General features: G+C 42.9%; 1 protein-coding gene across 1 annotated transcript in view; it reads right to left on the bottom strand.

Moving 5' to 3' along the window:
• Positions 1 to 12,811, bottom strand: part of unc5b (unc-5 netrin receptor B) — a 50,547-nt gene that overhangs the window by 3,858 nt on the left and 33,878 nt on the right. Inside the window, exons 2-14 of the mRNA XM_067609782.1 lie at positions 11,697 to 11,927; positions 11,312 to 11,455; positions 10,826 to 10,929; positions 9,540 to 9,720; positions 8,992 to 9,159; positions 8,292 to 8,456; positions 6,294 to 6,326; positions 3,330 to 3,524; positions 2,539 to 2,907; positions 2,321 to 2,408; positions 1,773 to 1,947; positions 1,444 to 1,683; positions 590 to 739 (exon numbers count right to left, since the gene is read on the bottom strand). Coding sequence (XP_067465883.1) covers positions 590 to 739; positions 1,444 to 1,683; positions 1,773 to 1,947; positions 2,321 to 2,408; positions 2,539 to 2,907; positions 3,330 to 3,524; positions 6,294 to 6,326; positions 8,292 to 8,456; positions 8,992 to 9,159; positions 9,540 to 9,720; positions 10,826 to 10,929; positions 11,312 to 11,455; positions 11,697 to 11,927 — 2,243 coding nt within the window. The remainder of the gene's footprint in view (positions 1 to 589; positions 740 to 1,443; positions 1,684 to 1,772; positions 1,948 to 2,320; positions 2,409 to 2,538; positions 2,908 to 3,329; positions 3,525 to 6,293; positions 6,327 to 8,291; positions 8,457 to 8,991; positions 9,160 to 9,539; positions 9,721 to 10,825; positions 10,930 to 11,311; positions 11,456 to 11,696; positions 11,928 to 12,811) is intronic.

The raw sequence follows: 12,811 nt of genomic DNA, 5'->3' as shown, positions 1-12,811 counted from the left end.
AAGAGAGCTGAAAAAATGTTCTCTTACTGTGATTAAAGTGGTTATGTCCTGAGAAGCATAATCAGGAAGGATCTAGAACACAGTTTCCATTCAAAGAGTGTGCAGTATGCTTTATTTTCATATGGAGTGTTTCTACCAACTGGGTCTCCGTGTGTCAGTGCACAATTTATTTCTAAAGCGTACTGTCCATAAATTAGGGCCACAATCAGATTTCCTGTTTGTTTATTCAGAGTGGGTTCAGACTGCAATCTCTTTGCTGCCGCCAAGAGAATGCATCAGAGAGTTTGGATGTTCATAACAGCAGTGAATTGTTTAAAGTCCCATTGCTGTATTTTCTGAGAAAATAGATATTCTGCTAAAGTGAAATCAGGAGTTTGTTAGACCAAAGTTTATGCTTATTAGTTATTGCTTGTTATTTTCAAAGTAACACTGACGATCAATAAGTATTTCGTTTTATCTGCTTTATTCAAGCTACTGCTGATTTGTGCTCTACTGAAAGTGAGGCAGACTACACAGACGATAACGCTGCACACACGCCTACATCTCTAAACCCTAGGATCTTATATCTGCTACATTTTGAGCGTCTCACCTGGTACTTCGCCAGCAGTTTGCTTCTCCAGTGAGTGTGAGGAATGTCGTGGATGGACAGACGCAGGTTGTGGTAGCTGTCTTTGAAGAGCAGTGGCTTGGGGTCCTCCAGCAAGACTCCACCTAGACTCCTTTCCAAATCCAGCACCTCCTGCACAGAGGTACAGAGAAGAACAGATTTATTTCATCATTTATTATCATTTACAATTCAAAAACAACTTTTATTCTTTAAAAAAAGCTTCATTAAAATGCGTCGTGTGGTCGGCGTCTCGAGATGGAGATGTGTTAGAACTAACAGTTTGAAAGGTGTTTGAACTTTAGCAGCCAGAAATCATGTAATGTGATGCCAGTAAACTGCACACAGCACGCTCATGTTTACCAGCCCGGCTGCTCTGTGAACACTTTACACAAAAGGGATTGTGTGAGAGAGAAAATATTTAACATCAGTGAGTCTCTGGATGGAGTGCTCATTTGCTGGTTGTATTGTGCTGTAATATTTTGAGTCATTTCTTCCAGTGAGACAGGAAATGTCAATATTTGTTACTGGAATTTAATTTGGCCAAGAAGGGTGCATCTGCAGTTTAGAGGCGATGGGACTCAGTCACCCAAAGCCTTGTGCAGACTTAAGTAAATTACCTGTACTGTACTTCTTGACACTATAAATATGACTGCCAGATTGACACAACAAAGACATACATCAAACACACAAAGAAAGGGAAAAGCAAGAAAGGCAACAGAGCTGAAAATAGCAACAGAACAGCATGAGGAAGATTGGCAACCAGCTGGACAAACAGACTGATTGTGAACATCTACACTCATACAGGCAAAAGAGAGTGACGAACACACAAGCAGCACCTTGAGTGCATGCGGAGTGTCGTGGATGCAGTAAATACGGAGGCTGTAGTCCAGGGAGAGGCAGGGCGCTCGGGGGGCAAACAATGCCAGCTGCAGGCGCTTGCAGGCAGGTTGTGGAGGGCAGGATTGGCCCACCAGGCCATAGGTTCCCAGCTGCTCCATGAGAACATGACAACACTCCTCCTCCAGCTGCAGGTAGCACGGAGATGACAAAGTCTCTTCTCCCACTGTCAGCACCTCCTGAAAAAAAGGATGAAGTCAGGTTCAACGCTGCCACACATCGGACAACAGGATATCCATTATTTGAGACCAGTGAGAGGCTGTCTCACCTCCCATGCGCCCTGATGGGTCTGTGTCTTGAGTGTGAGTGTCCAGTCAGGTGTAGGTGTGTCTAGCTGGGCACAGTGGGGCAATGTAAGGACAACAGGACGATTCAGCAGCATGCCGGATGGGCCACAGCTCACCACAGGACTTAGCACGGTCTGACTGCCCTCAGAGGGTAGCCTGTAAATTTCACACACACAGGGAGAATCTTGTATTTGCAACAGTTGCCAAAACATCACATTTCATTTATAAAAGAACACTGTGGCCATGACACAGTTTGAAACAAGCTTGTATTTACGTATCTGAAGCAAAATGAATATCAAACATTCGGAAAATTGGCAAGAAATTAATCCACTCAGATTTTAGTATAAAATTGAAACAAGTTGATCATTTTTTATCCATGGAAAAAGTGACAGCACTTCCAAATAAACTTCACAGGTAGGTGGTTCACAATAGGCGGGCTTTGCATGGGAAAAATTCTGATTGAGGTGAGAGTGAGGTCTATTCTGCCTCGTGGTTGCAAAGAAGATGAGTGAAACAGAGGAGTACTCACGTTGTTTTGTCCCACTTGTTGATGATGAGGTACATCTCATAGAACTTCCCCTGGGGGATGGTGCCAGGTGGGACCAACAGACTCACACCTGAGGGAGAAGGGATCATATTTTATCTTGTCTTATCTATGATTCACTGATAATGTAATTGGTTCACACTGGGTCACATCTTGATGCCAAGCATGAAAAGAAAATTGCGTTTTGTAGAGTTTCTTATTACCTGTGTTTGGGATGGTGAGGCGTCCTCCCAGATTTCCCAGGGTGGCGCTGGTGCTCAGCCCAGGCTCTCTGGACAGGGTGTGACTGTGGTACTCTCGCTCTCTACCCACAGTACCCACCGACTTCAGGCTGAGGATCTCCCCGTCGACCATGCACATGTCAGCGGGGAGCTCCAGAGAGGAAAGAGTGGAGGAGTTGTACACCTTGATTTTGAGACTGGGCAGGGGGTCCAGCAGGGGAGAGGTGGTCATTGGGATTTTATGGGGGCTGTCATTGACCCCCTGCTGCAGGGAGAAGAGCGGGCCACGGAAGGCCCCCGCTGTAGCTGTCAGATCCGGAGGAGCTGAGGGATTCAGAGGGTGAGGGTTATCTGTGGACGCAGGAGAAGAGAGGAGCTCTCTTATCACCAGAAATGACACAGGCCAGGCTGAGAGTGCTAAAAGTGATGCGAGTGAAATTGATTAATGTTGCTAATTAATATTTGATTGCAAGAACAAGAGAAGGGATACCATGACAAATGCTCAAAATGTAAAAAATTGTAATGCAGTAAAGAATGGAGAATTGACAGTGCAAGAGGAGATAATGGTAAAAAAAATAATTTATGGGATGATATAAATAGCAGCGTGATAATGAAATGAATTGTGAAGACGTGCTTCTATAAGGATGAGTAAAAACAAGAATATTTGTGAAAATAGACACAAATTTTTAAACAGGGGAATTGTGTCTGAGTGTGTACTGTATGATGTGCGTGTGTGTGACTGGGCGTATGTGAGACTGTGTGTGTGAACTCACCCTGTCTGGGAGGCTTGTAGTTGCCAGGGTGGAAGGCAGCGGTGAGAGCTGACGAAGAATCGGTGATGTCTCCGTGGAGATGGCGGCATCTGCGGCGATATGCCAGCACACCCACACATAGCACCAGTATCACACACAGCAGCAAGGCCCCCACCAGACCAGCGTAGACTGCTACACCCATACCTGGAGCCAGCGCTGCAAGAGGGACAGAAGGACAGACTGTCAAGACATCATAATGAGACACGAGTGAAAACACACAGATACAAATGAAAGGAAAACACAAGAGGGAAGAAAATGTAGTCTTTTAGATATCTGATTTTTTTATTCTTTTCTGTTGTAGCTAAGTAGTCTAAATGATTGTTGAGTGGATTAGTTAATTAATGGATTAGTCAATCATCAGAATGTCAATCAACAGCAATTTTTTAAATTGATTAATCCTTTCAAAGTCATTTGTCAATTCAAAGATGTGAAAATATCACCGGTCTCAGCTTCTAAAAAGTGAGGTTTTGCTGTTTTTTTCTCTTTTAAATCTTTGTAATTGCATGTCTGGGAATTTGACTGTTAATTGGACAAAACAAGCAATCTGAAGATGTGACCTCGGACTCTAGGAAATTATGACAGGCCCTTTTGTCTCTATTTATTCTAATACTGACATTTTATAAAGTACATGAAAATAATCAACAGATTAATTGATAATGAAAATAATAAAGGGTTGCAGCCCTTTTTTTTGCTTGAGCAGCCATAGTTGAAATTAAATCTTCAAGGGTAGGTTCACATTTTTTCATGTCTATCTTATCACAATGCTGACACGCCTTTATGTACATTGAAGGAGCTGTTGGTCGCTATACTTGTCCCCCGTCCATACTGTGCCTGAAGAGATCCCTCCCTGATGCGCTTCCAGTTTAACATATGGAGAACAAAATCCACAGTCCTCATTTTGTGTAACAATATATTCCAAAGTTCAGCTGAAGCTAATATGAGCCTTCAGCAGTCTGAGTAAATCAAATCAACCATGTATCTTATTAGGTGGATCAGGTACGATGTGACAGTTTCTTTGTCAATGTCATAAAATTCACAGTTTTTGCTATGAGTGACATTAATTCAGTCATGGCAAGTCGTTGACCGAGTTACCCTGGAATCATGTTAGTTAACATAAAAATAAGGATCCAAATGAGTTTCATGCTGTAACCTATATAGTTTTTAAAGCTGGGAAAGAAAGCACTGGCCAATCAGTATCTGAGGTATTAGAACTGGTATAGGAGAGAAAAAGTTGGATCAGTGCATCCCTGGAAAATGTTTAATTTGTGTGACTAAGTCAGTCAGCTGAAGTCTCATTTTAGCATCAGTGTACTGTGGATTTAGTTCTTCATCTGTTACATGGGAATCTCATTAGGGATGGGATCACTTCACAGCCAGTATGGAGAGAAGGAATGATCCTGTATGTACATATGGGCATACAGTATGTACAAATGTGAACCTATTCTTCTTCTTTTACTCTGGCAGTATACCTGCTATGATGTACCCAGCGTCCAGTTTGATTCTAGTGAAAGCTGTATCTTTTTTTGTTAAAGATCATCCGAACAACATTGGAAACTAGCTCCAACTAGCCCGCAGGAGGTACATCTGACACCAAAAAGCAGCATGGGTGGAAGTAGGGTGAGGAGGGTAGTTGGCCTTAACTTCACCTGCTCCCTGTTGGCTCCCTCTCTTTTTTCCTGCTGGGTGATTGGTTGTGACTGGTCAGCAGGCCCACCACAGCCTGTTTAGCTGTGACTCCCCAACACTAGCAGAGCCAGACCCAACTCAGACACGTGAGCCAGTCACACCACAGCAGAAAAGAGGAGAAGACAAGGAGTGAAGTTGGCGGGAGACAAAAAGGAGCAAAAAAAAAGAAAAAAAAAAGGAGTAGACAGGCTGGATAAACCGAGGAGAGAGCTAGAGGAGAGGCAATTTGGCAAAAGGGATGGGAATGATTTAGATAAGGTTGTGATTTGTTGAGAGGACAGAGGGATTATAAGTGTGGTGAGGAGGAGAGAGGCGATAAGGATAGCAGTGCTTGAGTTAAAGGCCCATGTTAAAAGAGGAGAAGAGAGCGGGGAAGAAGTTGGAGGAAACCACAGACGCTATAGAGAAGCAGTAAGAGTAGAAGGAAGTGTGGAGGAGAGGAAAAGCCGGAGGCAGACGGGCTGGCAGAGGAGAGCTCCCATGCTCACGTGGCGCGATGGAACCGAATCCGACAGCCGTCCGCACTTATTACCAGAAACGGAACAATAGCGAATTAGGTGCATTACCGTGGCTGCTCTCCCCTGAGCCCACGTCACATTAAGCTAGAGGAATTACCATCACTTCAAATGTAAACTATATCACAGATTAACTGAAAGTCAGACAGAACTGTTTTTCTCCAGGAAGTGCTATACTTTCACCTCATAGCCTATAGATCAAAGTGTCTCAGCTTAGAGCCATGTCATTTTGCTCCCTCTGTCAACAGAGCTTTCAGATTTTCCCCTCTGCCATGTTGAGTTATAGTGAAATGAATAGTTTTGGGGCATTTTGCCTAATTATCAGTTTATTGTAATTGTATCTTCTTTTTTTCTATCCACAGTTGAAGCAAGCTGCTACGTAAATGGTACGATGTGCTAACAAGGAGCCAGCTCGGAAACCTATGCTACGCTTAGTCAACAGACTAGACAAGACGGGATAACAACATTCATAAGCAGGCCGGACAAGAAGGTGAGGCATGTCTTCACTGAACTCGATCTGAGATGACAACAAAGTGCGGATAGACAGGCTCACCACAAAACGCTGCACGCACTCAGCTCCACATGCTAACACAGATGTTAGGACTCCTAACCTGTATGCACGCACAGGCAGGCACACACGCACACGTACTGTACAAACACAGACAGTATGAGAGAGGGAAACAGTGAGCAGTAAGAGGGTGAAGTCATGGGAAGGTGAACTTACGATGGCTTGTATGTTCAATAGAAATCTTTTTATCTGTTTGAACAGGAGAAAAAACAAGAGAAGAAAGAAAAAAAAAACACAACATAAAAATGGATGGACTTAGTCGTTATGCAAATGAAAGATACAATAACATAATACAAAGAAGAAACAGGAAAGTAAACAATAGCTCATCAATATGAAAATAGAAATGTAAACATAAAAGGCATACTGCAAGCAAGAAAATATCTAAAGAAAATAACCTTTTCTACAAGTGTGTGAGAATGGCCAGCACTGGAGCATGAATGTGTAAGCTCAGCATAATTGTTTATATAATGTACATAGAAAAATGACAATAAAAGCTGATTAGAAAATGGCTGAAAGAGATTATTATCATTTAGATGAGAGTGGCAGAAATAACGATGGTTTTGAAAATGAGCAAGGATGGTGGTGTTGTGCGGTACACGGAGGAGACAATGTAGATTGAAACCATGTTGTCAGTGCCACTAACATCGCTGTATACCCCCTACAGGGTATGTTATCACTTCTATCCTATGATGAAAAAAAAAAACAAAACACCTCCATCCTGACGGGAACAGTCTTTTCCAAGATAACACCGATATGAATCATCACCAATATGAATCATCACTGAGCGAGTAGTTCTGACGAATGTCGGATTGTGTCGCTTACTAGATCTCAAACCAAATAACCTTCTCTCCCACGCATCATCAAAACAAATGGGTTCCCCCGACTCTCCCATTCATCCAACACCAATTAAAAACCACCAATATGCAGTGAAGACGATGGCTTGTGGTGTCTCAAAGCATTTTACATTTATGACCTGGTGTATTTAGCTTATGAGACATTAGAGTGAGCTTCTGTTTGATTGTCTGAAGCAAAGAATGCAATGATTCAATGTCACTGGGACAATTCTTCACAACAAAATATTCATATTAACGTGCTGAGAAAAAAAATAAGGCAGTCAGTAACCTGTAGTTTGCCAAGTGACACATTTACTGATTTTTTTTACAGTGCAGTGCTTCCCATCTTCCCCCTCGTGTCACTTGAGTGCATGTTTTCCCGACGACCTCCTGAGAATGCTCTGCTCTGTGCAGCCAAATCAGAAAGTGTATTTGTCTAATCTGGCCGCTCCATGGAAGCCTGTTTATGTCAAGACTCGTGTGTACGTCAGATAGAGTTGAAGCACAGTGTTGCTCCGAGTGTGCATATGATCCCCCCCCCCGTTGCACGTGCAGGAGGTTTAGGAGGTTCGTCTGCATGCTCGGGCGTGTTGGTTTGTGTCTTGTGTGTGTGTATGTCATTTTAAGTGTGCACTTGAATGTATCTCACCGCCTCTGTGGATGTGCGTCTCTAAGACTCTAATGCGCTGTCAGCTGGATTCTTCCCAGCTCATCACGGGCTGCACATTGGGTGTCAGTGTGAGTCTGACTCACTCTCATATGCTCAATTTTTCGACTTGGCTGTGTCATGCTCGCTTCCCACTCCACGCATTCCGTCTCTCTTTCTCTGTCTCTCTCTCTCTCCATCTGTGCTTTTTAGATGTGGATCACTTGCCTTCTCTCTTTGTGAACCTAAATTTTCCTTCATGAAACATCTGCCTGAGATTTAGCTGTTTTTCCTTTCATCTCTCTTTACATCATTCACGCTCTTCCCAATGCCGCTGCTATAGCTAAACACCTTGGGAATATTGCCCTGTACAAAATAGCTTTGAAATGCAATGCACCTAATAAAAGTGAACTATGAGCAACAAAATCACTGCCTGCAAGATTTTCTATTATGAATTCAACAACCACCTGAAGCAGCAAATGTGCTGTTAGGGAATTGACCCTGATAGACACATTATATTCTTTCAGATATTAAACAACCGAACTACTGAATTTGTAAGTGAACTAATACTTTTGGATACATTACATCAATAAAACATATATATGAACTGAATATTTAGTCAATTTGGACATGTAACCGTCACCCAAATTCGAATGCATTGACCAGGTGACTTACTGCGTGCACACAGCCCCTCAGTACAGTTTTTACTCTCCATCATGCTGCCGCTGCAGTGCTTTCCTCCGTTCCTGGGTGGGGGGGCCTGGCACTCGCGGCTGCGCCAGTGGGTGCACTCTGTCCCACAGGCGGACCACTTTGCCCACTCTGTCCAGCCTCCATCCACTGGAATGAGACAGCAGAGATGTGAGACATTTAAAAACTAACAGCTAAATACCTTCCATCGCTCCAGGTCGAGGGGAATTGAGCATGACGTTTGAATGCGACATGAAGCATATGTAATGGTTTGAGGTGCATCATTTTGCAATTTGCAAACCCATTCTTTGGTTTGTTTTAAACCATTTTTGAGTCAGGATGGTCTGACACATAGGCCAAAGCAGTAAGTGCCCGAATCAGACAACACTGTGTTCCTGATGTGAATGACTTTCCATGATGACGCCAGAGCAGTTACTTGACTGAAAACTATCCTTTCCTGGTTGGTTGAAAAAATTTTGAGAGGACCTTAAAACATTCTGGTTTCCGCTAAAGTTGAACCTCCTGTAGAGAAACCCAACATCTGATGTAGATGTTTTAAAAGTTTTAAATTTAATTCCGGTACTTCCCATAAAATGGACCATTTCGGAAATTTCCTGATATACCAGTATGTGTCTACTTCACCTGAAGAAGATATAAATAATACAGATGAGTATGTCATCTTCACCTGGGCACAGTGTGGTGCAGGTCACTCTCTGGAAGGGTGGGCCTTCACAGAAGGCTCCTCCATTAAGAGGGGCAGGATTGGTGCAGCTACGTGTTCGTCGCTGCCAGCCCCGCCCACACCGAGCATTACACTCCGACCATTCAGTCCAAGAAGACCATCCTCCGCTCACTGAAAGACAGACAGACAAACAGACAGTGAGTGATCAGAATCAGATTTCATTAAGTTTTACCGTTGTCTTACATAAAAGTACAAAATTCCACTATGTGTAGTTTAATTTAATTTAGGTATAGAGCTGCTAAAATATTCAATTTTCCCATTTGTGTTTTGTCACTATTATCACTCAACATAGTGCAATGCTAAACAAAACTAACCAGGAATTCATGAATAATATAAAGGGTTGACTTATAAACCAATCCCCCTAACATTTAATAAATTTCTTTCAGCCTCTCTCATAATGTTTAATTTCATCTATGGTGAACAACAATAATACTAGATTCCTCCTCATATGTGAGGTGTGAGAGCAGAAGAAAAGAAAGTGTGTATATTACCATAAACAATGAGAGTAGCGGTGCTGCTGCGTCTTTTGGCCACCACATTACGAGCCACACAGGTGTAGTTAGCAGTGTCCGAGAGCCTGGCCTGTTTGATTATCAGATCATGGTCAATGGTGATCAGAAAGTTAGAGTCTTGTGATGGATCTATGATGTCCTCATTCTTCAGCCAGTCCACCTGGAATGAGACACACACACACACACACACACACACACACACACACACACACACCAATAAATTAAAATACTTTCTTTTAAAGACAGAAATCTCTGGCGTGATCCCATAAGTTAAATTAATTACAATTTAAAAATGAAATAAATTAGGTACTATTTTAAACAGCAGTAACCATAGTAGCTAATAATTTAGTAGGACATATACAACTCGCGCTCTCAACCCTCTGTGTCACAGCAATTTTGAATGATGAACTTCCTTTAATTCTTTTGGCAGATTCTCTCTTCACTCTTCACATAAATTATTATACAAATCAGCTGGTGTGTATGCATAAACATGTGTCAGAACACCACTCACAGACCCATTCAGTAAACACTACAAACCTGCAGGGTATTAAGCCATCACAGCAGACTTCAATGCCACATGTGGTATTGATCAAACATGGTCAATATTTGATTATTTTTAGTTTGCTCAAGAAAAAATACTAATTAGTGGCTTCTTTTGTTCAAACTCTATTTCCCCCACTTTTTTTTGAAACATCTTCCTTACTAAGGAACATAATAAACCATAAACAATATAATTACCATTAATTATCAAATATATCAATGCTCTCCTGCAATCACGCTTTTATGTCACATAATAACAATGTCACGTAGCCATTAAAAACAAAAATACAGCTTGGAAGATGATAAATATTTACTTGTATTATAAAAATATATGAATACTTAGTTTTCTTTTTCTATATATTGTTTTACTGCTGTTTTATGAAAGCAATAAAACTGATGAAGTGCTGCTAGAGCAGCTTAGCATTAAAATATGACACAAAGTGGGTTTAAGTAGAGGGAGCTTTTTCTTGATGCTGCCTTGTAGCTTGATAGACTTAAATCTCTCAAACTTCAGCGGCTTGCCCTTTACTTTGCTCCCTTGTGTTTTGTGTTGCAGACTGAAGCTCATAATTTTGGTGCATGATTGATGGTTTATAAGTTAGATCTAGGGGTTGAACTAGAACAATTATCAATCAGTATGAAAAATATAAGTTTAATCCCAAAAGGGGCGGAAGACCGACAGAAACAGATGAGCATGGGGATGAGGAAAGAGAGATTTACTGTACCTCAGCGGCGGGCATGCCCTCTGGGGGGCGACACTGCAGCAGCACCTCCTGCTCGAGTCGCACCTCCCTTCCCAGCGGCTCCTGCTCAAAGTTCTTCCTCAGGTCTAAAGGGGACAACACATATGTGGTCAGCACTTAGTGATGGCTGCGTCTTGACAGCACAGTGACACCCTGTTTATCGCTGTGACACACACACACACACACACACACACACTCTCCAGGCAAAGCCGTAAAAAGCCTCTGTCACCCTGTCGTTTTTTTCCAATTCATACCCTCATAAACATGCACAGTGTCAATCACACTACGCCACACATTACCACGGGGGACTAAGATGGAGTGCTACAGCAGATTTATTTGCATATATACTTAAGCTGACACAGATGACAAGCCAAAAGTAAGAAACATTTGCCCTTCTGCTGTCTCTCTTCCTTCCTTTTTCTCTTAAACATACACACACATACATACACACACAGCCTTGGTACTGACATGCAATGCGGACATAGGCACGGTTGCTCTTGGTGGTGCCAGCCGAGCTCCAGGCCACACACTGGCACCAGTAGTCCTCCAACCCGAACAGCTCCTCCACCTGAGTTCTTGACACTGAGATATCCACCTCCCTCAAAACCAGACCTGTGCAGAGAGAGCGCAAGACAGAGCGAGAGATTAGTGGGGCATATTTTTCACAGTGCATATAAATAATGCATTGGCTGCAGGCCAAATGCCGTTAACGTGCTCATAAAACCCTATAGGAGCTAATGGATTATATAGTTGAAAATGATGTCTGTAATTGAGTATGATGTTTATGTCTGTAAAACACAAGGTGACATTACTATGTGTGTGTAGCTGTGTTTACAGTACATGTAAGTATCACCTGTGATCTGGTCGAGGCTCTCTCTGGTGATGTGGTCGTTTTGATTGACCCATTCTCCGTTGCATTTGAAGTAGATCTGGGTGGCTGGTGACGCCCGGCAGCGTAGCTGGATCGGCCGGTTCTTTACGATGAAAGCGTCCTCTGGTTCGAGCAGGAATTCTGGGAGAGGTTCTGCTGGTGCCGACGGAAAGGAGTCAGGGAGAACCTCGGCCTCGCTGTAGTCGCTGCTCTCTGAAAACACACGCAACAGACACAGGTGGAAGTGATTAGGGTGACTGTTCTGCAATGGAAAGAGCTTCCACGTCTGTGAAAGCCCTGCTGGAGGCGGACTTGAGCAGTGCAGCAGTGTAATTGTGTATTTGGATGGCTGCTCTGTGGCCGATAATGCACTCTGACCTCACCGTTGAGGAGGTAAGAAATAATCAAAATGACAAATTTGCCCCTCGGGGATCAATAAGCTATCATATACCTGGAGGGAAGGTGTATGTGTGTGACAGTTTGTCTTGTGTATCTCCATCCACCTGCAGGGCATGTGTGAACAAATCTGTCAGCACTGTGTCACTGTATACATTGAGGCGACCCTGTTAGTGTATTTCAAGAAGACATTTAAGGTGCTGACAGTTTGCACTGTAAATGGAGGGTCACTGTGACATTTTCGCCCCCTTGTACTGCCAGTAATCTGGTCAATACAGGCCTCCTGCTCCGGTCTCTCTGGAAGTGTCCATGCCTCTCAGTAGGGGAAGAGAACTGATGACCTTCTATGGACAGGTCCTGTTGATCGCACATTATCCCCTGACATTTTCGATGTGACACTTCCCTCCTGGCAATGCTGCCAAGAGCTTCTCCTGGCAGGAAGGACACGGTATTTCTGACCTCTTCACTCTGACTTGTTACTTTAATAATGACAGGAAGATTCCAGGCAGTATATCAGTGCCACTATTGGCTACTATTGGTACAGTAGTAGTTCCACAGATTAAGGTATATATAGGGATTACTTTGCTACTAAGAACTGCATTTAAAAAAAAAAAAAAGACATTCACTGTACACTGGGGTGTTAAGGGTCTAATATAGATAGATTGTCATCTGCTGTACAGATTGTGAAGCCCTGTTTTGGG

This window comes from Thunnus thynnus, chromosome 14, assembly GCF_963924715.1.
Source record: "Thunnus thynnus chromosome 14, fThuThy2.1, whole genome shotgun sequence".
Classification (NCBI taxonomy): domain Eukaryota; kingdom Metazoa; phylum Chordata; class Actinopteri; order Scombriformes; family Scombridae; genus Thunnus; species Thunnus thynnus.
Note: the sequence above shows the minus strand (reverse complement) of the source record. Positions and strands in the feature narration are given on the sequence as shown.